Source organism: Puma concolor, chromosome E2 (genome assembly GCF_028749965.1).
Source record: "Puma concolor isolate L17-30 chromosome E2, mPumCon1.1.hap2, whole genome shotgun sequence".
In the NCBI taxonomy this organism is placed as follows: domain Eukaryota; kingdom Metazoa; phylum Chordata; class Mammalia; order Carnivora; family Felidae; genus Puma; species Puma concolor.
The window spans coordinates 28391073-28416235 of record NC_141681.1 but is presented as its reverse complement, the minus strand read 5'-3'; the positions used below and the strand labels follow the sequence as shown (position 1 = coordinate 28416235).

The following is a 25163-nucleotide window of genomic DNA, read 5'->3' as shown; positions in this document are numbered from 1 at the left end:
GATGCGTGGCACTTATTAAATACTTTTGTACCATGAATATACTCGGAGGTGCATTGCAAGAGCCGTCATTCTCCACGAGTCCCTCCCCTTTCTTGGCTATCACCCCTGCCCTCGGGGTCACTGCTGCTTTGGTCTTTCAAAGCCAGAGGCCCTCGCAGAGCCAGCTTTTTCCATTGCTGCCCCTTCTTGCCCTTTTTCTATAAAGGGCTACTCACTGTAGGCTGGGCATGTCCGAAGTACTTGATGAAGACCTGGTTGAGAAAACCCATGTATGTGGACTTAACGAAAAATGAACAACAGCAGAGGTAAACAGTTCTTTTCCACTCAGAAAAAAAAAAAAAAAAAAAAAGCAAGCCTGTTGCTTACTATTAGCAGATAGGCTTTCTGATTTTATAAAACCAGAAACCTGTCTCTGTCCACACAGGGACTTCCGTCATCGTGTGCCACCTTTGATGGGGCTCAAGGCTGGCTGGGATGAGAAAGCCCGCCATCCTGCCCAGTCTCCATGACAGCTGCCCTGTCATATTGCTCAGACCTCCTCGCCCATGGGAAGCGCAGGGAAGCGCAGACCCTTCAACTGCAGGGTCTGAGGATCGGGGAGGCATCGGCCTCACCGAAAGGTAGTTGTTTGAGGAAGCATGTTAATATCCGCAGTGCAGTGGGCTGTGTGTTAGCAGGTTAGAAACTGGTAAGACCTTGCCTAGGACTTTGTTTCTTCTTAAGCCAAAAGAAAATGAGTTGATCTTAACACTAAACTCCCTCCTTATGGCTTAATCATGGAATGACTCCCGTTTATCATATTCTGAGCCACTTGAGAGTAAAAAGCGATCCTGTTAGTATCCACACCAGGACAACAGGCAGGCCGTGGGCCTGTCCCAGGCTAACCAGGACATGGGTGTCTGACTTAACCCCGTCCCTCTGTTCTGGAGCAGGTCCCCCACAACTGTTGGACTCAACAGTAGCCCCCACCTGCAGGGGATCTGCCCCGAGACACCCCCTCCCCGTGGATGCCTGAGATCCCGGATAATACCGAACCCTCTTCACACTGTTTCTCCCTGTACGTCCACACCTGTGACAGAGTTCAATTTAGAAAGGCATGGTAAGAGGTTAACACCAAGAAAATAGAACAATTACAATATACTGTAATAAGAGTTACGTGACGGTGGGCTCTCTCAAAATATCCTACTTCCTGTACTCCTGGCCCCCAGGCTGAGATGAAGTGAGGTGACTGGCGCAGCTTGACCCTGCTGGTAGCCTCAGGAGGAGGACCGCGTGCTCCCAGGCTACTAGCTGACCGCGAGTAACTGAAAACGCAGAAAGCGAGAACGTGGATAAGGGGAGCCTACGGACTACTGGAGTTACATCCTAATTATCCCTGGGTTTTTGCAAAAGGACCAAGGGGTGCCCAGAAATGCCCTCCCCTCAGCCTACTTACTATCCAAAGCATGTTACTCTGTGGCAGCAGAAACATAAGCTCGGTCAGGAGGACTTCCTCTCTGTGGTCTGCCGCCGGCCCCCCGGATCCAGCCTGTTATTCGCGTTGATGACTTCATCTCTGAACTGCGCACTTTCAAGGCAGGGGACAGGATGGCAGTCTCGCCTTCAGCAAGGTGACCTTGATGTGCCTAAAGCTGGGATGACTGACTGGCTTAGTGTTAAAAGGACACCATTCTGAGAATGGGGCGGGGGGGCGGGGTGGGGATCTATTATATCTGTCAGGACAGCTGGCATGAAGGGGAACTGTCCCTGGCAAAGAAAGCAAGCAGGAAGGTACTCAGGTGGCCTCAAGTCAGAGTAGCAGCTGGGGGTGCTAAGTCCAGAACCGGATTTTGAACCTCCCAGTACATTTAGCTGCGGCTTCCTGGGCTGTATAAGCGTCTACAACCATGATTACCCAACATCTTTTCCAAATAGGTTCTTCCAGCTTTATTTTTGTAAAAAACAACAAAAAAAACCCAAAGAGAACCAAGTCACCAAGCACGGGACAACTTACCAGGCAAGGTCTTGAGTCCCTCCCTCCTCCATGTCCCATGTGCTGTGTGCCTAATCAACAGCGTCCGGGAAGCAGGTGGCACGGTTAGCTTTTCCCAGAGGGGATACTACAAACAAGGGCTTGGGTACCGGACGGAAACCTGGCCAGGTTTTTAATCGCTGAGAAGGTGCTTAAGACCGATTGCTTTAAATAACTGGTATGTTTGAAATGCAGGAAAAGGACGACCATGCTGTCAGAAATCCTAACCCTCTTTCCACAGATGACTCCCTAGAAGCCACCTGTTGGCTTGAGGGAGGGAGGGTCAGGTCAGAATTGCGGTTGAAGGAATGAGGCCGGTTTCAGAGAGCTCGCTCTGCAGTCCCAGGGCAAAGACTAAGGTAAATACGCGCGGCTTGTTAGGCTTATTCTACGGTGGGCCAGCGGCTGCAGGTCTGGAGTCCTCGTTAGTGTATTTAGTGTTGGTGAGAAGACTGGGCTCCAGCCTTGGACACTGGAGTCTCTAAAGACAAAGCGGAGAGCCCCGCGTCCCCCGTCACCTTCCACTAAATACGGGGGACGGGCAGGTGGTGTCAGCCATGGGCCTCTCTCCAGCCCAGGCGCTTGCCGACTTGGGCCAAACCAGAGGAAGGATCCCGATTCCGAAGGAGCGCTGGGTGAGCCCGGGTCTGAGGAGCAGTGTGGAGCAGGCATAGTCCCTTCCAGGCCGACTCCACAAAGGGCTCAGGCCTCGGGCTTGCAGGCCGCCCCGCGCTGTGACCCAGCTGTGACCCAGCTGCAGCCTTCAGCCCCAAGGTGGGCCATGGCACAGGTGGCCTAGGCGTAGCCGCCAGCCATCTGACTGGTGGCTGCGTTGCTGCCCACGCCCCGCCAGGCCTGGAAGCTGAAGAAAGCGCTCACTCCGTAGGCAATCATCACTAAACATGCAAAGAACTGAAAGGAAGAAGACACCAAAGCTGAGTTGGTGTGCGCTGTGGCACTGGGGGGTAGGGTGACAGGGATCTGAGTGCCAGACAGACCACCTCAGACCCACAGACTGCAAAACCTTGAGCAACACCCCTCCATTAACCAGAACAAGTTGCTCTGGCACCCGCACCAACTCCAACTTAGCCATACTTTCCTATAGCAAGTGTCTGGGGGTGCCGATGGGTGCCAGATTCTGGGACTGCCGACATTACATTCTCGCGGGGGTATCTATTAAGAACCACGCAGGCAAGGTATGTCAGACTGTGATGAGGGCGACTGGATGATGTGCTAAGAGTGACCGAGGGGTAGGAGCTAGTTCACACACACATCAGGGATTTCGTTTTAAAAAGACAACATTGTGATTCCAGGGAATCTTCTGGAATCGGTTCATAGGTGCCCTACGCTAGCACCGGTGGCCATTTTCAGAAGCTCCGTGTCTCTACCACGGATTTCAAAACCATCTTCTTCCTGGTCTAGCTCCTGCCCTACCCTGGACTTCCCCTAGGTGTGCTCACCTCTCTGAGCCTCAGTTTCCTTGTCTGTCCACAGGGACTACCAGTCCCTGTCCTCCTCACTGTGGGAGTCAAAGGGTCCTGTGAGGAGAGGTCTGTGTGGGGCCCCTTGGAGTCAGGCAGGACAGGTGTGGCGGGGGTCACTGGTATTTCACTGGCTACCTCACGGGGAGCCCGAGTTTGGCCTTTCTGAGAGACCCTGTAAATCCCCCCAAATGGTTTAAGCCAAAAGGTTTTGCAAATGCCCCTTTCAAGAAGGGCCGACAGTTTTTAATAGGTCCTCCCAGGGGGCATATGACTGTCAATCAGTATGGAACACCCGGGTTAACAACAAAGTTCAACGGTTAACCCAGAACTTCATTTACTACCACAAAGTACTTCCCAAGCATTCTGGTTCCTCAAGGTTTTACTGTTAATTATGGAAGACTGAAAGCTCCGCTTCCCTGAAACCCTGAGATGATGATAACTCTAGCGGTGGCGGGTGCTGGCCTCAGTCCAGAGAGTGGTGGGAGTCCCGGGGCATAGACTTGGTCTGGCTGGCCCGTCTCCCCTGTAACTAACTGCCAAGGGCGCCCTGGGGAACCATACTCACAGAGGCAGCCGCACGCTGGTTATACGGCCGGGTGCCCTTCAGGGACGTCAGCTCGACGGCGGCAGAGCAGGTGATGAAGGCCGTGATGTAGAGAACGGTGGCGCCCACGTTAAATATCATTAACTGGGGGGCGGGGGGAGGGGAGAACAGGCTTAAGACAACAGACTCTTCCAGGAAGCGTGGAACCTCTTGGTTCCCAACGGCACCTGCCTTTAGTAGCCAGGACCGGGGCTGGGGCTCAAGGAAGGGGAGGGAGACCTGGGTCTTTCCCACCAGAAGGGAAGTCCACATGGGGTCAGGCCGATGGCCATCTGAGCTGGGAACGTAAACACACCTAAGGCTCAGCGGGGAGGGGACACGATGGGGGAGGCCCGAAGTGATCTTGTCAGGAGCAGCGGCGGTCCCAAGAGGCAAAACCATTGCCAATGGCAGGAGATTGAACCAAGGCCTGCTAAAGAGCACCAGCTAAAGAACTGCAGGGCCACGCTCTTCCATGTTGGCTCAGCACAAGCTCGGCCCTCCCTCTTGGCACCGCAGGCCTTGGTCCTGAGGCTGGACTTGGGAGCACCTCACATCCCTCTCTACCCCGGTGGGAGGAATCTATGTCTGCCTTTTGGCCACATCTTCGGCTCAAGGCCCCCATGTCAAATGCCAGGGTCAGGACCCTGCAGGGTTCTGGACCAGACTGACAGGGAGGACCCTCAGCTGACATTCAGGCTGAGTCCCATTTCCCCAGTGCTTGGCCCCTTGAGCCAGTAAACAGTCTTAGCAGACACTGCAAACTGGGGGCCCTCAGGCATGTCTGGTTCAACCTAGAGATTTTTTTTTTTTTTTTAAACTACCAACATTCTAAGAGCACCTGGGTGGCTCAGCCGGTTAAGTGTCCGACTCTTGATTTCGCTCAGGTCATGATCTCACACATGGGGCTCTGTGTTGACAGATCAGAGCCTACTTGGTATTCTCTCTCTCTGCTGCCCCCACCCCCTCGCTTGCTGGCTCATTTGCTCACTCACTCTCAAAATAATAAACATTTAGAAAAAATAAAGGTTATTTTCAATCAATAAAAATCACCAACATTCTAAAATTAGATTTCATATGAAAACCTGAAGATTTCATATAAAACTTTCGATCCTAACATATCAAGAGTTGGCACCAGGGGGCCTGCACTCCCGCTAACAGTAGGAACTAGGAGAGGTGGCTCCCTATGGACAGGTGGATGCGGGGTCTCCGGAACCCCTCCTGATCTACTTCACTCACTCATCTTGCCCGGGACCTGTAGGGTGCTGGTGGCCCCCGTCCCAGACAATGACCCTCTGGCGATCCCAATCCAATCTTCTCTGGATGCAGTCAAGCCTTCCCTGCCCTATCTGCTAATGGGCCCAGGAAAGGAGCCTCCTTCCATCAACAGCTGGGGCTAGAGCCCCAATCAGGGACACTGAGGCCTCGCCATCTTGGGAGATCTCTTTCTTCAAGGCTCCTGGGACACAGAGCAAGGGCTGGATCCCAGCCAGGAAGTCCGGCCACCCCTCCTCATCCCAGGATCTTCCCTCCAAGCCCAGCGCCCGCCACGAACACTGCCTGGCTCCTGCCAGTGATGTCAAGATCTAACAAACCCTGTCTGTCTTGAGGATGACTCACGTTTCCTCGGTTTAAAAAGTCATTGAATTCCAAACAATGCCGCCTAGTCCCAGCCTCGCTTGTCTTAAAATCATGTGCCTCTCTTGCCTCGCTGCAGAGCTGAAAGCCTCAGACCCCAGCTGCAGGGGTTTTCCGGGTCAGAGAAAAAAGCCCAGCAGCTCTCTGTGTGTCTGGCCGGGGTCCTTCCTATGGACGCTCTCAGCTCTGTGTCCCGAGGAGACTGGCCCAGACGAACCTGGGACACCACCCTCTCCCAGGCTGTGAGGGCCTCGTCCCGGGTAATTCCGGACAGCTCAGCCCAGCCTCCAGACACAGGGCTGCCAGAGTCCGACAGACCCTTGGCAACACGGGAATCCCCACTGCCCCCCAAAAAGGAAAAATACTTTCAAGATCCCAAATGGCCTCTGGTCTCTCCATTCAAGAGCTCCTCACTTCTACTCCCTCCCACGGAGAAAGCCAAACCTGTGTCCTCGCTGGTTTGTGGCCATCAATCTTCCCTCCCCCACTCGGCCCTGCAGGCTGGCTGAGGGCCAGCCCCCACGAGCCACTCCTCACGGAGGGAGAGGGGTCAGCCTGGAAGCACCCCCGCCCCCCCCCCCCCCCCCCGGCTCCCACCCAGACTCACCACCAGCGGCCAGGGCACCATGTACAACTTCATGTGCAGCTGAAACAGGTAGAGGATGAAGAAGACAATTGTCACCAGCCAGAGGAAGACAGCAACGAACATGACCCAGCCGTAGGCTGGGTACAGGTGGTACGGGGTATCGGCAATCAGGGCCCACACCAGCAGCCCCAGCACCTGGAGGGACGAGACAGGGCCAGAGTCCCCCAGAACCCCCACCGCTCTGGCTGGAGGCCACAGGGCTCCCTCTGCAGGACACATTTCTCATTTAGTCGAGAAAAATATTTATCTGGCTCCTACTGTATACCACCATGTACCAAATCCTCAGGTGAAATGTTACATACCGTGGGACACCGTCCCTGCTCCTCCAGTCTGGGTTCTAGAACGTTCTTTTGTGCTCGCATGGCCCCCCCTAGGCACCTACCACCCAGGACTGGGATACTGTTTCCTTCCCAGCCTTTGAGTTCCCTGTGGGCAGGCCAATGACTGTCTCACCCATAGCTGCACCCTGGCAGCCAGTACCTGGGCTCAGTAAAAGCTGCTGAAAGGTGAAGTCGCCATCCTTGAGGGATGGACACAGTCCAACTTCCAGAGGTGGGAAAACCCACAGCCTGTGCTGTCCTCCCACCCAGGGCCTCAGGGTGACTTCCACGTGACACCCTACCGAGCCCTTCCCACCTTCTCTGACTCTCCTAACTGCCTCTCTATACAGGTGCTACCATCCCCAGTTTCTCAGGGAGAAACTGAGTCTCACACCATTCCCACATGGCAGGGTGGGCTCCAATATCCCTGCAGTGTGTGAAGCAGCTAACGGCATGGACCTTGCAGCCCACTACCTGGTTTTAAACCCTGCTCCCTTCCCAGCTGTGTGACCTTGGGCAAGTTCACGACCTCTCTGTGCTTTGGTCACCCGATCTGTAAAATGAGTATAGTGACCATACCTACCTCACAGGGCTATATCAAGGACCTGTAAGTTCACGTATATAAATGGGTACAACAGACGTTTGCTTTTATTATTCCCCGCTGGATACACTGCCCTCTGGGCCACGGGGAATTCTGCGCAGACAGGCTGATACCGGCTTGGGGAACTTGGCAGTGTGGGACTGAGCAACGGGCTTGCTCCGAGGCACGGCCCAGGAGAGCCCACAAGCAACCTCACATGTAGCCATCCCCGCCTCCTCCATACCTCTCCTACCCTCTTCCTTGCTGTCCAAGACCCCTAGGCTGAGGCGTCCTCCCTTGTCCCCAAGGGCATTCTTTGGAATCTCTGGAGCTAGGCATGGCTCAGGTCTGGCTGCTGAGGCAGGGAGGGTCTACCATGGGGCTTTGGAGAAAGGCTCCTTTGCTGATGAAGATGCACAGAGAGAGCTGCCCTCTTCTTCCTCGAGGGGCATCCAGGCACGTGGCAGCAGGCCTCGCAGTGACCTTGCCACAGCCTGAGAATGAGCAGACCGTCGGCTGGATCCCAGAGAAGCGCCTCAGAAGCAAGATCCACCTCTAGCCGCTGGTCTCAGAGACAAAAAGTGCCCCCCTCCCGCCCCCCAGGCCAAAAGCTCCTCTGCCGGCCAGTGCTGGGCACCTGCTAGGCACCCCCACCGAAGCACCCCTGCCAAGGACCAAAAGGGAGGTTTCAGTACCCATCCCCCTACACTTGGGGGGCAGGGCAGGAACGGACTTAGGTGAGTGGGCCCGGAGTCCGGCAACCCCTAGAGCGACCTGCGACGTTCCCTTCTCGTCCTCCTGCCGCTCAGGCACAAGAGGCTGGGGAAGGGTGTGGTTGATTGGCGTCCCTCCCACAGCACCGCTGGAAAGTGGGAGGTGGAGCCCCAGGCCTGGGAGCCAACAGCTGGGGGTCAATCCTGCCCGTGCTGTGGGACACCGGGCGAGCACCTTTCCCCCTCTGTGAGGCTCCCGGGGCAACTCCGGTCCGTCCACCAGAATGCAGGCCCCGTGAGGAATCCAGGTCTGGTCACTGCTGCATCTCCGGTGCTCAACAGTGCCTGGCATATACCTGCTCAATACCTATGTGCTCGGAGCTAACAGGCCTCAGTTTCCTTATCCATGAAGTAGGAGTCAGACACCTGCCCTACACAGGTGCTGTGTACTAAAAGAGGAAGCAGGTGTGAGTCAGTGGATGTGCTGCGGGCCTTGTCCCCCCCTCCACCCGGGGAGAGATCTCAGCCCAGGGCGGGAGGCGGGAAAGGCATCCACTCCTCTCCAGAGCCCTGCGCCTGTTCCCCATCACCCAGTGGGGTGGGTCCGCAGGGACACCACCCATACTGCACCACGCCAGCCTCAGCTGCCCCATCGGAGATGGGCAGGCCCACTTTGCAGGTGAGGAAGGTGGGACAGGTGGCAGGGCTTTGCCCACAGGCACACAAACTGGGCACAGAGCCGTTCCCAGTGAGGCCCGTGAGACAGGTTGTCTCAGCCCATCGCCCCCACCTTCTACCACCCATCCTCAGCATACCCTGCTCAAAACAGACACGTCAGGGGGGCAGAGACACCCCCCCCCCCCCCCCAGAGCTGGGTGAGCTCCCTGCTCCGAAGGAGAACCAACCCTCCTAAAGCAGCAGGACCCTCCCAGGTGAGAACTCGGCACATCAGGGACAAAGGATGATCTTAAAGTAGGGTCCTTACAGGCCTGCATGCCATTGTGCTGCAGGTTCCAACTACCTAAAAGGAAGCTGAAAACGCAGTGCAATGAAAATCAAGAAAAGAGCAATTCGGGGGCGCTCGGGTGGCTCAGTCGGTTAAGCGTCCAACCTCGGCTCAGGTCACGATCTCACGGTCTGTGAGTTCAAGCGATGCACTGGGCTCTCTGTCACCGCAGAGCCTGCTTTGGATCCTGTCTCCCTCTCTCTCTCCCTCTCAAAAGTAAGGAAATACTAAAAAGGGAGGGAGGGAGGGAGGGAGGGAGGGAGGGAGGGAGGAAGGAAGGAAAGAAGGAAGGAAGGAAGGAAGGAAGGAAGGAAGGAAGGAAGGAAGGAAGGAAGGAAGGAAGGAAGGAAGGAAGACGGACCAATTCGGTCTACCCTAATGTACACCTATGAATTATCAGTATTATTACTCCTAGATTTGGTCGCAATAACCACTTAATGCTCTCCAGCTCGGTGCCGCACAGGCCTCTGGAAAGCACCTCCCCTTTTATTTCACCGTTTCCCTGTAACCCCCGTCACCAGTTGGTACTATTTATTTTCCCCACTTTCCAAACAGAAGCTCAGAGGGAAATGAGCCTGTGGTCACCCATGATCACCCGTGGGTAAAGGGCAGGGCAGAAGTTGCACCCAGATCTGTCCTTCTCTGGAACCCAGGCTGCTGATGGTTACTTAGTGTTGTGTGAAAAATGAGGACACTTGAGCTGTCTCCTGGCTCTGCCCTGCCCTCCAGCCCTGGTTTCCAGACCAGCAAGCGCAGCCTCGGAGAGATGAGCTGCTAGATAAGCAGCAGGAATTTCTGGTGTCCCTCCTGGCTGCGCCCCGCTGGCCCCGTGCCCTGGGAGCCGCCTCGGTTTCTGCCTCAGACAAGGAAAAGTCCACTTCTCCATCTGAACCAGACAGACCGGTTTTTCCCATCCGCTCTCCCCCAAGAATCCCAACGGGGCACCCCAGGCCAGGGCCTCAGGGAGACCCCACTCAGGACGGGGCAGCCCCACATCTGCCGACCCCTCTGCCAGCCTGAGCAGCCCTCCTGCTGTGGACCCACACTTTAGCGGGAAGAAGGAGTCAGAGGGCTTGTCCCATGGTCCACTCTAGGAGAGTAAACACCACTTTTCAGAAGGAGGGGGACAGCGGTAGGTAGCTGAGGGCAGAGAGCAGGAAGCCGCCTGTCTCCAGGGCCTTACCCGGGCCCCTCTGTCCGCGACAGTCACCTTGCAGCTCTGGTGCCCTGAGCACAGGCCTCGGCACGTGCGTCTCGCTGAGATCATTCATTCAACCAATATCGTAGTGGCCTTTACCTCCGGGTCCCTGTCTCTTGCCTACACATTCATCATCTGCCCCCGTGTTTCTCTGTGAGAAACAGACACACAAACACAGAACCAAACCTTATCCCCTCGCTCCTTTAATGCATCCCTTGCAACATCTCCTTCGGGCAAGCACTATAGATAAAGAGAACTGTCTGGAAATCTTGAAGGTGCAGGCCTTTTTTTTTATCCCCCTGAGAAAAAATCTAAAGACTTCAGATCCGAGATTTTTCTCTTTAAATGAGGACTGTCAAAAAGGACACATTCACGCATTCCCCAGGACCTTTGCACCTACCAAAGAATTTCTAAACAATTGAAGAACAGCGATATTTTTGTTAAAATCACCTGCAAAGAGGAGAGATTCATCACAAATGCCAGACAGAAAGGCATTCCTTGATTAGGATGGGCCCTGATCCAGTGACTGGTGTCCTTATAAAACGAAGGAAAATGGACAGAGATACACAGAAGTAGAAAGCCATGTGAAGATGGAGACAGAGACCAGAGTGATATGTCCCCAAGCCAAGGAACACGACTGCTGGCAACCACCAGAAACTAGGAGACAGGCAGGGAACAGGTTCTCCTTCAGAGCCTCCAGAAGGAACCCACTATGCCCAACACATTGATTTTGGACATCTAGCCTCCAGAACTGCGAGACAATAAATTTGTTTGAAGCCACCCAGTTTATTGGTATTTTCTTATGGCAGCCCTAGGAAACCAGTATGTCTTTCTGAGCAACTTTTGACTGCAGATGAATGTCATGATCTGATCTGTGTGACACTGGCATCAGTTTTGACGGAAGGCTGGCCTATTAATTCACTGGGTTCGAGCTCTGGCCCTGCCAACTTCCTAGCTGCGTGACCTAGGGCAAGTTGCTGAACCTCTCTGTGCCGCAGTGTCCTCACCTTCAAAAGGTGCCTACCTCATAGGGTAGTTCTGAGATTAAATAAATATCTGTAAGGTACTCAGATCAGTACCCAACATGGGTCTACCACTCAATACATGTTCTACTGTAATTATCAGTCTGAGAGGTTGGAATATGGGTTTTCCAATCCATTCTCTGCCTGGGTTCCTGAGGTAGTAAAAATGTGTGCAGTTCCTTGGGGGGGGGGTGGGGGGGGGGAGGCGGGGAGGCCTCCCTCAGACAAAGAATGTATCTAACCTTAAGCACCAGGCACCGTGTATTAAGTGATAAGCGTGTGCCCCACCCGTCTTTCAGATAAGGCAGCTGGGCTTATCTGGAGAGGAGGCCCCAGAACGTCAGGCGGCCCAGCTCAGCTCTAGAACACCTCCTGGAAGTGTACTCTCTGTTCCTCACAGGTTGAAGGGCCCTGGGCAGAACCCTTCAGCCCTTAGACCTCGGTCTTCCCCTTAGTACAACAGGAACAGGAAGGTCTGCTTATGTTCCCCAAGGCTCCCTTCAGTCTGGGCCTGGCACTCCTCAATGCACACCCCCTCCCCCCCCCAGGGGGACCCAAAGCCCCCCCCCCCCACTCCCCCCCCCCCCCCCGGTACGGGAGGGATTCCAGCAGCCCAGCCCTAAGCTAAGTCCTCTCCCACCCAGGGACAGTCACCCCGACTCTCCTAACCCTCTCCACTTCCTGGGCCAGGTCAGACCCTTGTGGATTTGCTGTGTAGCCTTGGGAGAGTCACCTAACCTTTCTGGTCTATTTCCTCATTTGACATGTGAGACAGCTGGGCAGGCACACCTATCCTGATCACCTCGCAGGCGTGTCATTGCAGGTAAAGGAAAAAGTTAACAGCTGTAGGAGTCCGGAGTGACTTCGGGGGCTGTCAGACTGTCCCATCCCCCAGAGTGAGGGAGCCACGAGGAGGGACAGCACCTCAGAGCCTGGAGTCTGACACTGGGGACTCAAACTCAGCCAAGGCAGGCAGGTCACAGAAATGGCCAAGGTGGGTCAGGTGGGGACTGCGGAGCTGAGAGCAGCCTGCTGGCACCTGGGGGAATGCAGCCCAGGGTTCCAGGACTTCCAATTTTCCGAGACACTAAACATCTGAATTTCTATGTGAAATTTTCAGCTTTTTAAATGTTGACAATGAACCCAAAGGTTTTGGAGACGATATGAGGATGGGGCCCACCCAAGAGCCCCCAGGACTCCCTTCTCCCCACTGCACTATCCAGGAAACTGAGGTCCAGGGGCGACATGAGCCCTTCCGGGGTTCCCCCTCACAGGGACACATCTGGGCAGCTGAGGACACTCAGAACTTGGCCTGGCCAGGCCCAGTCTCCACCCCCGCCCTGGCCCTTCTCCCTACAGTGAAAGGGACTTTATGGGGACAAAAAGCCACCCATTGTGTCACAGGAGACAAAGGCGCAGGGGACAGAGGCTCCGGGTGCCTGAACTGGCCACAACAACCCCACGCACCACCCCCCTCCCGGTGCAGAGGAGGCGGGCTTGGGGGTTAGGCTCCGCGGAATTCCCGCTCTGTGTACTCTGAGCGCTCGCTGTATACACTGTATACCTGAGCACTCAGGGGGCCCTGGGGCCACCTCCCGGCTCCACCAGGCCTGGCACCGTGTTCACCTCCTCTCAGCCTCCCTTTCACTGGAAAGCGGGCACGGGAGCGCCATTCGGTCATTGAACAAAGTCTCCCGAAGGCCGGCTGTGCGCCAGGCTCCCTTACGGACCCTGGGAAAGAAACACAGAGCCTGCCACCAGAATCTGCGCACGCAGCACGTGGCTCCCACCCCGGGCTGTGGCAGGGAGCACGGGGACGGGAACACTGGCCCAGGGTCCGGCTCACCCAGAGGCAAGGCTTTCCAAATGCGGCTCTTGTCACATTACTCGTTATTCTTCAGTCTTGAGTCTCGGAACTGAAAATTTTAAATCCCGGAGGTGGAAGAGATTTCTGCACACCCACCCCAGCGGCCCAGCGGCCCAGCTGCCCCTAGAGCCCCCTACCTCCAGTGCCTGTCAAGGAGCCCACTCTGCTTGCACTCTGCGTGTCAAGGAGCCCGCTGCTACCCTGTTACTTTGTGGTCTCCCTCAGAGTTTTAGAAAAATCTTCCCCACGGACTGCCTCCTGCTTCTTCCCAGGCCAGTTCCCATTCTCCACTCCGGGGCCAGACAGCCCATTTCACAGATGAAGAAACCAAGCCCTTAGAAGATCTGGCCCTGGCCCAAGGTCTTACACAGTAAGGGGTGGGGCCTGGACAGTTCTGCGGCCCAGCAGCTGGAGACGCCCAGAGGAGGACGGGTCTCTATATTACGGGGCGGGGGCGGGGGGGGGGGGCGGGGAGACCAGGGCAGAGAAGGGGCAGGGCAGACCTCGAACCCTGGGGCAGAAGGGATGACAAAAGCTTATGGACTTAGCACCCTGGGGGGCCTGGCACCACAAACAGGTCCCAGTCCCGCCAGTGACCCTCCAGAGAGAGCTGGCTGTCGGGAGCATATGGAACTCCATTAAACCCATGCAGCCTGGCCCCACCTGATGGGGAACGGGGTGGTACAGAGAGACTGAACTGAAGGTCATCCGTACTCCCTGGCCCTCCTTCCTCAGACACTGGCTCTGGTCCTGACTCTAGAAGTGTTGTGGGTGACAACCCACAAGCCCTGCCCCATCTTAACTTCAAGGAGGGACAGGTGACCCCATCTGGCCAGCCTCATATAGGGTGGCAGATCGTCTGATGTGTGACTCCCTCACCCCCAAATGAAAGCTAGAATGACCTAGAACAGGCCCAGGTCTATCGCCTAGCAGCTTGAATGCTGAGCCCTACATGACCTTCGGCCCTTGCCTTCGTGCCCTCATCTCCCTATGAGACCCTGGGGTGCCACCCTGGCCTCTCCCCCTTGGGCAAACAGGACAGGCCAACCCAGACCAACAGCAAAGGGCTTGTTAGTATCGAGGGCTGAGCTCACTGGGCTACCAAGAAAAATAGTTCCACCCCTCCCTGCCCACCATACAGGTTCCTGGTGGCCATGGGGACCAGGGCGGCACCCCGGTGGCTCCCCTAGACTCTCTATGAACAGGAGATCAGGGCCCGGTCCTCACTGAATCCCGCCACACAAACAACTCACCAGCTCTCAAGGGCTGACCAACACCTGACCCTGCCACACAGAAACAGCAACCATCCACCAGAGTGGACGGCTTTGCAGGCTCCTTCCATTTATACCTGGTTAAGGAGACCACCCCAGGTCACCCAGCCAGTAACCCGGAATTCAGGGCAACTGCTTGCTGCTGTGTGTTCATGGGAAAGTGTCTTCCCCAATCTGGGCCTGAGGGGCCTTCAGGTGCCACCTTTGTAGTTTTTGCCATACCCACAAACTACCTGCACTACTTTTGTACTCTGTATCTTCACTGGAAGGTTTTTCAATACGTTATTTCATTTATTTTTTAAATACATAATCTGATTTTTTTAAATCCTAACCTGTAGGACACGGGAGGCAGTAAAAGGGTGTTTTTGACCTGTCTCCCTCCTCCCCTGAGACTCCATTTCTTCCCCAGGGGCCAGAGAGAGTGGTTTCTTATGCATCTCTCCAGAGATCATGTGCACGAGCACGCACACACTCTTTGGACAGGTGCCTGGCTACAGTCTCCCTATTTCTCCCATACAAACGACAGTATTTTCTTAAAATGTTTTTATCTTTGAGAGAGACAGAGACAGAGCACAAGTGGGGGAAGAATAAAGAGAGATGGGGAGACGCAGAATCCAGAGCAGGCTCCAGGCTCTGAGTTGTCAGCACAGAGCCCGACGCGGGGCTCGAACTCACGGACTGTGAGATCATGACCTGAGCCGAAGTTGAATGCTTGACCGACTGAGCCACCCAGGCGCCCCAAATGGTAGTATTCTACACACAAAGTTTTGCACCTTGTTTTTTTCACTTAACCGTACAGCCTGGAGACTGTTGGCCATCACATACAGAGCTGCCTTATTGTTTTCTCCAAGGGGTAAGACATTATCTTTTTACTAGCTGCATGGTACGCCATTGTACAAATGTATAACAATTTACTGTAATAGCGTCCAATGCATTTCAATTAAAAATAAACAAACTGGAGGGGTGGCGCCTGGGTGGCTCAGTCGGTTGAGCGACTGACCCTTGACTTCAGCTCAGTTCGTGAGATCAAGCCCCATAGTGGGCTCTGTGTTGACAATGCAGAGCCTGCTTGGGATTCTCTCACTGCCCCTCCCCTGCTGGCTCACTCTCTCTCTCTCTCTCAAAAACAAACAAACATTATTTTTTTTAAATGCTTATTTGAGACAGAGACAGAGCATGAACGGGGGAGGGGCAGAGAGAGAGGGAGACACAAAATCCGAACCAGGCTCCAGGCTCCGAGCTGTCAGCACAGAGCCCGACGCGGGGCTCAAACTCACGGACTGCTAGGTCATGACCTGAGCCGAAGTCGGCCGCTCAACCGACTGAGCCACCCAGGCACCCCACAAAATAAACAAACATTTATAAAAATATATATATAGAAGTCTGTGTGGCATAAAAAAAAAAAAAAACAAAAAAAACACACCATGACCAAAATCAAAAACAAAGCTAGGAAAAAGATGTTTGCAAGTCATCTGAAGCTCCTAGCAATTGAAAGACAGACTTACAACTTTATAGAACAGAGGAAGAATACAAACAGACAACGATATATAAACAACTCTTAAACATGCTTTTAGGGGCGCCTGGGTGGCTCGGTCAGTTGAGTGTCCAACGTCAGCTCAGGTCACGATGTCACAGTTTGTGAGTTCGAGCACCGCGTTGGGCTCGGAGCCTGGAGCCTGCTTCCGATTCTGTGTCTCCCTCTCTCTCTCCGCCCCTCCCCCGCTCACACTGTCTCTGTCTCTCTCTCACAAATAAACATTAAAAAAAAATTTAAAAAGCAAACCATGTTTTTTAAAGGTCAACCTCACTCATAAGAGAAATGCAAATGCTACTTACTGCCCGTGCTACCCTGACCTATCAGACGGGAGCAGGTGCTAATTCACCAGGCTGGTGACCCCTACGGAGGGCGTGTGGCACTCTCTCTCAAAATCACACACACATACCCTGAGCCAGCAGTCCTACTTCTGGAAATGTACTGTACAGACGCGCTCAGGGGCTCGCGTGAGATCGTTCCTTGCGACAGCGTGTGCAGCAGCAACAGTGGAAACGCCACGTGTCTGTCCACAAAGGAACGGGGCCGCTCAAGTCACACAATGGAACGCCGCAAAGCCCGAAGACCAATGTGACCATGCTCCACACGCGGAGACAAAAAGACTGCCAAGACACATTTTTGAGTGGAAAAGGCGAAGTGCGGAAGGATGTGGAGAGACCGTATCCCTTGGGTAATGTGGGGAGAGGTGTGCCACATGTGCGTTTCTCTCCTTAAAGAAAAAGTCTGAGAAACAAAGGCAGCTGGGAAACAAGAGTGGGGGGGTGGACAGGGCAACTCGAAACCAGGAAGGGACAGAGATTTGTCACCGCGCTCTGGCCCAGGCTATTTTACTCTGAACTGCAGTAAATATATTACCTATTAAAGAAATGAAGAGCATAAAGGATCCGAAAAAGAAACACAGTGCAGTGTGTGCTGACATAGAACATCCCCAAGGGGGTTGCCAGGCGGGGTGGGCACACACACCCAGTGTTCCCATCTGTGGTTTTTAAGCGAGAACACGGTTATGTGTAGAAGGCTTCGACTCAGCGGGGACTATGCCTTCGCGCAGGTGGCTGCCTCGGGGGACACGTCCGGGATGAGAGAGACGAGGCTTTCATTAATTACCCGTTGCGTTGTTTGAATGTTTTGCCATATGCCTGTATAATTTCCTCAATACAACAGTTTTGAAAGAAATACTACTTTTTAGAGAACGTGTGAGCAGGGGAGAGGGGCAGAAGGTGAGAGAGAATCTTAAGCAGGTTCCACGCTCAGTGCAGAGCCGGACGTGGGGCTTGATCCCAAGACCCTGGCATCACGAATGAGCTGAAATCAACAGTCCGAGGCTTAACCGACTGGGCCACCCCTTAAATGGGCCCCTCAACAGAGAAACAGTGACACTAGGGCAGACCCTGAAACAATTAACAGGGAGGGACACAGCCCGGTATGACAGAAAGGATCTCAGGTGCCTGGCGTGTAAGAAAAGCAAAGTAAGAAAAGTGCTGAACAAAGGATACAGAATAAAAGCATCCATGTTTTTTTACAATGTACAGGAAAAAGAACCAGCAACACCCAACAGTGGTCCCCTTGAGGAGAGGGGCAGGTGATCCAAGAATAACTTTGGCCTTCTGTGTTATAAGTTTTGACATTTTAAGGAGAGTGTGCTCACATATTTATTGCGAATACTCAACTCCTTCCTGGCAGGACCGAATGGGCGTGTGGGTGGAGCTAACAATACAAAGCGCGGGTTTCCTCTGGACACAGGAGGCAGAAGATGAGCTCGCAGGGCCTGGGACGCTGCACCAAGGAGGCTAAACCCCCAAGTCTCAGTGCTCAGGAAAGAGGAAAGCCCTGGGAGGCCCCGGCACTACAATTCCAATGTGGCTGACCTCTGCACGCACTTCTGAGACCCCAACCACCTCACCCGGGCAGCCTCCTCCCCTCTTCCTGGAGGAGAGAGGTAACTTGCCCTGCCCCCCACCTGGAGAGGAACGAAGTGCCTGCGGGGGGGCTGGGGACAGAGCCAAGATCACCTTAAGGAAGAACTTTCTAACACTCCCAAATACACAAGGATGGAGCAGGCAGTCTTGAGAGGAACTGAGCTCCCCGTCCCTGGAAGCATGCAAGCTCAAGGGACCTCTGGAAGCAAGCATAAGAACCCTAGGATTCTATGGCTCTGTGAATCCTAACTGCCCTTCATTCCAAAACACGCTGCACCAAGCCCTTTACAGCATCATCTTCCATATTCCTCGCTATCTCACCATCACTCTTTTACCGACAAGGACACGAAGGCTCGCTCCCCCCAGTACTCTGCAAGACCCATGGATCACAGTGATCTAGTGACAGGTGAAGCTTCTGAGAGCTGTTCATTCACCTGCAAAAAGGGAAGGGCAGAAGGTACCAAATACTGACAGCCCTGTTGCCACAGTCTATTTATCTGGGCTTCTGCGCCTGAGGCCTCAGGGATGCCTTCTGACTGCTGGACTTTTACACAACCTGTTCTGAGGTTCATCTGTTCGGAACCTCCTTCTTACTACTCCCTTCCTTGTAACTAAACCCTTCAGGGCCCACTTCTGTCAGGAAGCCTTCCCTAGTGGCCCTGGCCCCTGACGAGTCTCCCTTGCTGAAGTTCCTTTCCTTCTCCTCCAAAGCACCCCAGAAACCTCCACCCCCCACCAAAAAAAAAAAAAAAAAAACCCAAACACAAAACAGGAGGCTAGAGCCAAGCTTTGGATTCCCAGATCTGAGTGCAAATTCTGACTGTGACACTCTACCAGATGTGACCTTATACAAGTTCCTCACCAGTAAACCCAGGTAGGATCATCTTTTCCCCCAGGGCCATAAGTATCAGTTGACCACACCTTGCACAACTTTCCTGCCACACCCTAGCCACACAAAGATTTGCAGCATCAAAGCCTCCAGTTTTTTCTGGAAGTCTTTATGACCAAGAGTTATCTCTAGATCAAACTCGTCTGCTTGCTTTTTAGACGCTACCTTCATAAATGCATCATGTTTCCCTCTTTGCCTGGGCCGCTAGGAAACTCAACAAAGAATCAACAGCCTTCAGGGCATGACCTTGTGGTTCCTGAGTTTGAGCCCTGTGTAGGATTCAGCGGCTTCCCACTCTCTCCTCTCTCTGCTCCTCCCCCACTCGCCCGTTCTCTCTCTCTCAAAATAAACTTAAAAAAAAATTTTTTTTAAAGAATCAACAACCTTAAACTTGCTATAGATTCCTAGTACAGTGATCTCTTTTTAGCTCTCTTTAAATCAACCCTTCCCCCTCCAACACAAACACACACACACCAACTTTAAGAAATATATTACTTTAGAGGTGCCTGGGTGGCTCAGTTGGTTGGGCGAGCTACTCCTGATTTTGGCTCAGGTCATGACCTCATGGTTCGTGAATTCAAGCCCTGTATCGGGCTTCTCACTGACAGTGTAGAGTCTGCTTGGGATTCTCTCATTCTCTCCCTCTCTCTAAATAAACAAACAAGCTTTAAAAAAAAAAAAAAGCAATGTATTACTTTAACTTTTCTGCTGTACATGGCTTAATACCACATTCCATTTAAATTCTTTCTGGACTCAGCTGTGGGGGTGATAAATCAGTGAACACTGAGGTTCTTCAGGACACATTTAATACCAAAAACCACATCTCCTTCCCAAGGAGCTGGGGCCTTTCTGCCCACCCCTCCTCCCTCCTCCCACCATTTCTAGAAAACGTCACCAAATCCTTTGGGAAATAAAGGAGAATTAGCTTTCATCTCCCACTTACTGTCTCCTCCATGCAGCCTTCCCTGATCCGTGCACAAAACGTTCATCCTCTGGGCACCTCCCTCACAGACTAAGAGCTCCTGGAGAGCAGGCAGGTGTCAGGGATGACCTCCATCACTCCCTCAAAAGCACCACACCTATGACCTGTGGGAGCACAGCTGACCGTGGTAGTTAAGAACATGAGCCAGAAAAGTCTGACCACCCAGGGCTTAGATCCCAGCTCTCTCACTCTGTGAGATCTTGGACAAATAACTAACCTCTGAGCCTCAGCTTACTCACCTGTAAAATGGGGAGAATAAGAGGACAGAATGCCCTTGCCAAAGAACCTGGAGCATGGTTCGCACCTGACTGGTGGGAGCTTTCATGGCTTCCCAGCAGATGGCGGTGCCTGTTGGGTGGAACCAGGAAGCCATCCATTGAAACTGTCTTTTGTGGCCAAAGAAACAGCTCAGGAAACAGCTTCTCCCACAAGTAGATTGGTTAAGGCACTAAAAGGTGCAGGTCTTCAGAATTCTGATGAGAGACCCTCATCCCCCCACCTCCAGGGGCAAAGGCACTTCAGGGAGGGCAAAGGAAGGCCACCCCACTCACACCCAGTCCCTAGGAGTCCGGAGACCTAAGTACCAAGCTTCCCTACAGGCCTCGTGGCAAGTCCTACACTCTACGTAGACCTCAGTGTTGATATCTGTGCAAGGGGCCCAGATGCTCGGGGCGGGGCTGCTGGGCCCACAGGGACCCCCAAATCAGAAACAGCCTCCTGCAGAGGAATCGACCGGGGATCTGGCAGGGACAGCAGGGCCCTCTTATTTGCTCAACCCCAGCTCTCAGTGTTCAAATGCAAATGATGGCAGACTACCAGGATCACGGCCTAGGGTTCCACCCCACCATCCTCTGCAGAGCCCAGGAGAGATCTCCCCGTTGTTGCAAACCCCGCTGGGGCTGCCGGCTGAACCGGGTTCCCATCTCCCGCGGTGGTGCTCGAGGCCCTCAGCTTCCGACCTCCTCAGAAAAAGGGCTTCAACTCCAGCTTCACCAACCGGACTCCTACTCCCCCCCAACTTCCTCTCCACTCACCCATCCCCAAGCCCTGCTCACACAGCACCCCACACTCTGAACCCCCTTTCCTTCGCTCTGCCACAGAGTTCAGTGAAGTCCCACTCAAAAGCTCCCTCTCCGAATTCATCCCCCCTCTCCTCTGCCCCCAGGGCCGGACGGAGGCTCCCACCCAGGAGGAGCACGTCTCCTGAGAGGTGCTTTCTACCAGCAGACTTCAATCAGCCCCCAACCCGACCTCCTACCCACCTTCCAGAATCTCCCAAACAACTGAGAGAAGATTACAAATGTAGATTTCTGGGCTGCACTTCCTGAGATTCAAATTCCAATTCCACATTTCTTCTGGGGTGGGGATCCAGAATCTACATTTCAAACAAACCCCTCCAAGAGTCTGAGACTGGGATGGAGGAGGGGGCCCCAGGGAGAGATTTGTGAAGTTCTAAAACAGAGCTAGCACTGACCCAGGTGCAGATGGAGGCGGGCAGACACCTGGGCGGGGGGGGGGGGGGGGGGGGGGGAATCTCCGACCACCTAGACTTCCAGCCTGGCAGTCAAGCTAGGACCCAGCAGGAGGGGACGGCGGGAGATGCCCTAAAAGAAAATGGATCCTGGCCCACCTCCAGTTCCACCCTAGTCCTCTGAAAACGGACCTCAGTTGGTGGGGAAGCTTCCCACAGGGGCAGCCACCCGGCTTCCTGACTGCCACCTGAGGGTACTATGGGCCTGAACTGATGTGTGGAGGAGTGGGGCGTCCCCACCGGTCTGCCTCTCCCGGGGTGTGCACAGGGTCGGGGAGGCATCCGAGCCTAGCCTCTAGCTTCCCACAAATCCTTCCCGCCTGCATCGGGCGGGGTATCTCAGCCCCACGGGACCGGCCAAACCGGCTGGAACCTGGTTGGGCACCCAGTGGAAGCCAGAAAAGCCCGGCTCTCGCGCGGGAGCCCCCAGGGCCGTGTCTAAATGTACGCGCCGGAACTGATGTGCCCTCTCGATTAGACAAGGAGTGTTCTGGGGAGTGACTACGCGGAGCCACTCGGAGGGGACTTTGCCTCACTCCAGCCGGGTGCCCTGGAGGGCTGGGGCCACGTCCTGGCAAAGGCAGAGACTGAGAATGAGACAGTTGTGCGCAGCGATTGTGCGTCTGTGAGCGCTCCTTTGGTTGGCCTCCAGTGACCACCTCAGGGCTCGACGGGCGTGCGAGAGCGGGCCCCCGAACGCGGGTGCTTGCAGGGTCTGCAACGGGGAGGTCTCGAGGCGAGAGGCCTCCAGGGTGGTCTCGGGGGCGTGCGTCCCGGAGGCGCCCCGGGATAGGCACCGCGCGTCGCGGCCCACGGGAGCCGAAGGTGACAGTGTACTAGGAGCAAACCAGGCAGCCCCCGGAGCCCCGACTCCTCCGTCCCGGCCGCCCCCGACCCCGCGGGCCCGCGCGCGCTCACCAGCTGCAGCAGCATGAGCGCACCGAGGCTGGAGCGCATGAAGCCCAGGTCCGGGCGCAGCGCGGAGACCGAGGTGCCGGCGCCCTGCGCGGGGCTGCTGGTCCGCGTGCTCACTTTCGACGGGAACTCGGCCATGGCGGCTCCGCTAGCCTCCTGACGTCCCTCCGGCCGCCGCCGCCGCCCCTCCCGCCGCGAGTGCCCGCAGCCGCGCCGCTCTCCCCAGGGGCTCCGGCTCCGGCGCTCCGCGCAGTGCAGGGGCGGGGAGCCGCGAGCCCTCAGGTGCTGCCGAGCTGCGGCCCCGCCCCCGCCGCGGGACCCGCCCCTTTAACGCTTCGCTCCCCGCTGGCCGCCCCCACCCACCCCGAGCTGTTCCAGGCCGCGTCCCACTTTCCAGACGGGGACACCGAGACCGCGGCCGATGAGATGGGTCTCTGCCACAACCAGCCTGGACGGCGGCTCCGTTCTCTAGCGAGGAAAGCCGCCTGCAGGGACTCGCCCTCACCCTCGCCCCAGCCTTGACCGCTGCTCCGCGCCCTCCTAGCCCGTCACTTCCAAGCCCAGGGTAAACTCGGCTGGCAGAGCGCAGTGCTACAGGCCCTCTCCTGGATGCCTCTAGGGCGCTGGGTGCCCTTCTCTCTGAGCTCTCTCCTTAAGGCGAGGTCCGCCCCTCTGTGCAGCGCCGGCTAAGGAGTCCGGGAGACCTAGCACCCAGGAGGTGAGGGGCTGAGTAAACTGTGGCTGCACCTGACTCCACTGATGTGGTTTTCACTTCCGAACGCGCTAAGCAGTAACTTAGAAGATCGTTGAGCCTCGGTTTCCTTGTCTGTAATAGAGGGACTGTTGTGTAAAATAAATGAAGCCCCTGACATACCGTGATGGGGGGAAGCCACTCACAAGGTGGGAGACGATGTTGGAGTTAGGGTTTCATTGTTCCACCTGCACCCCGAAACACACGCGCGCGCATGCGCATACATACACACACCCTTCAGGCCTTGGAAGCTTGTACAGATTATTTATTTACCAACCAGTGTTTACAGAACCCCTACTATATGTCAGGCCCTATCCCAGGCCCTGGGGATACAGCAGGTGCAAGCCAGGCGAGGCTTCTCAGATCCCACTTTCTACTGGGGATGACAAGTAATGAACTGGGAAGAAAAAATGACTTCAGTGACAAATGCTGTAAAATAAAATAGGAGGATGTGACAGAGATGGCCAGGAGTCAATTTTTAGATAAACTAGGCACAGAAGACCTCTCAGAGAAGTGACATTTATGCAGAGAACTGAATCATCAGTACGGTCTGCCTTAGGGAAGATCTGGGAGAACAACTTCGTTAGTGCAAAGGCCCTGGGGCTGGAGGAAGCTAGTTAGTTTGAAGAACAGAAAGATCCTTGGTGGGGCTGTGTGCAAAGTGAGCAAGGGGGAGATTTGACAGGTGGGCAGAGACCAGGTCCCATAGGGCTATTTAGATTATCAGAATAGCTTCCTGTGGCTGCCACCTGAACATGGTGGCTTAAAAAACAAACACAAAAACAAAACAAAAACAAAAACAAAACAAAACAGAAATGTATTCCCTTACAGTTCTAGAGGCCAGAAATCCGAAATCAGTTTCAGTGAGTCAAAATCAAGGTATCGGTAGGACAGCTGTTCCTCTGAAGGCTCTAGAAGACTATCTTCCTTGTTCTTCTAGCTCTGGGTGGTGGCCTTGACCTTGACCTGTGACCTCATCTCCCCAATCTCTGCCCACCCAGGTAATCCAGATTACCTCCCATATCAAGAATCTAATCTTGGGGCGCCTGGGTGGCGCAGTCGGTTAAGCGTCCGACTTCAGCCAGGTCACGATCTCGCGGTCCATGAGTTCGAGCCCCGCGTCGGGCTCTGGGCTGATGGCTCAGAGCCTGGAGCCTGTTTCTGATTCTGTGTCTCCCTCTCTCTCTGCCCCTCCCCCGTTCATGCTCTGTCTCTCTCTGTCCCAAAAAAATAAATAAACGTTAAAAAAAAATTTTTTTTAAAAAGAATCTAATCTGCAAAGACTCTTTTTCTTTAGACAGTAAATTTACAGATTCCAGGGATAGGATCTGCTATCTTTGGGTGGCCATTTATTCAGCCTAGGCAATAATGGAGGGGAGAGGTTAACATTTTATTCTGAGGACTGGTGGGTTTCAGACAGGAGGGTGACAAGATCTGATGGCTAATATCTGATGGAAAATATCACTGGTGGATGATGACGGAACCACTGGGTGTCCAACCCCTTCTGCCACAATGCACCTGAGCCCCTCCTGCCCACCCCACACACACTCAGGAGATGAGGAGAGCTTCTTGGTAGCTGCAGACTCAGAGACCAGCCTCTCTGCACACTGTAGGAGCCCAAGTGCAGAACACAGCTCTTGGGTAAACCCTTAATTTTACTATGACACGGGAAACAGTAAGATGATTGTTTCTGAGGCAGATTCTAGAACAGTAGAGTGTTTGGGTTTTGGTTTGGGTTTAGATTTTGCTTTTTTGGTTAATCCCACTTTCATTCCTTTCAAATGGCAACAAGCAAGACTCAATCACTGCATTGTTTTTTACTTTGACATTTTCTTCCAAACCAACTTCACTCGCCGCCCTCCCACCCCTCCGTCAGAAAAAGTGGGAAGGAAACTGCCACCCACCCAGAGTCTCCACTGGCGCCTTAGAAGGTCTGGGAAGGGGTGGGGGAATGAGAGCCAGGGATGAGGCCCAGAATGCCTGTCCTTTCCAAGGGTAGTCTCCGTCCCTGGGGTCTGAGCAGGCCATCTCCACACAGATCACCAGCAGCGCATGCCTTGTCTGAGTCCTCAGTTTTATAAAGACTCTCTACTCTGGCCAAGCACCTACTATGTGCTGGGCCTCCCTCCCTTGGGGTGGGATGAGGGCATGCTGGAGAGGCAGTGGAGATTCAGGCCCTGGGCAGATGTTTAAGGTGTACCTTGCATGGGCTGGGCACTGAGGACAGAGCTGTGAGCCATCCAACCAGAAACCCTGCCCTCAGGAAGTCTGATGGGGGAGACAGACAA

The 25163-nt window shown here is 54.5% G+C and overlaps 1 protein-coding gene across 1 annotated transcript; it reads right to left on the bottom strand.

The window, feature by feature from the left end:
• Positions 1-1911: 1911 nt before the first annotated feature.
• PLLP (plasmolipin) lies at positions 1912-22395 on the bottom strand. The gene is made up of 4 exons (XM_086689381.1): positions 22128-22395; positions 6324-6497; positions 4061-4183; positions 1912-2923 (listed from the first exon to the last, which is right to left on the bottom strand). Exons 1-4 carry the CDS (start codon positions 22260-22262, stop codon positions 2807-2809), a joined length of 549 nt encoding a protein of 182 aa, XP_086545507.1. The 5' UTR covers positions 22263-22395; the 3' UTR covers positions 1912-2806.
• Positions 22396-25163: the final 2768 nt, after the last annotated feature.

Coding starts and splice junctions, on each gene's coding strand:
- PLLP (XM_086689381.1), bottom strand. CDS start 22,262: ATGGCCGAGTTCCCGTCGAAAGTGAGCACGCGGACCAGCAGCCCCGCG. Junction 6,498..22,127: donor CGCTCATGCTGCTGCAGCTG/GTGAGCGCGCGC, acceptor TCGTCCCTCCAG/GTGCTGGGGCTGCTGGTGTG. Junction 2,924..4,060: donor ACCAGCGTGCGGCTGCCTCT/GTGAGTATGGTT, acceptor TCTTCCTTTCAG/TTCTTTGCATGTTTAGTGAT.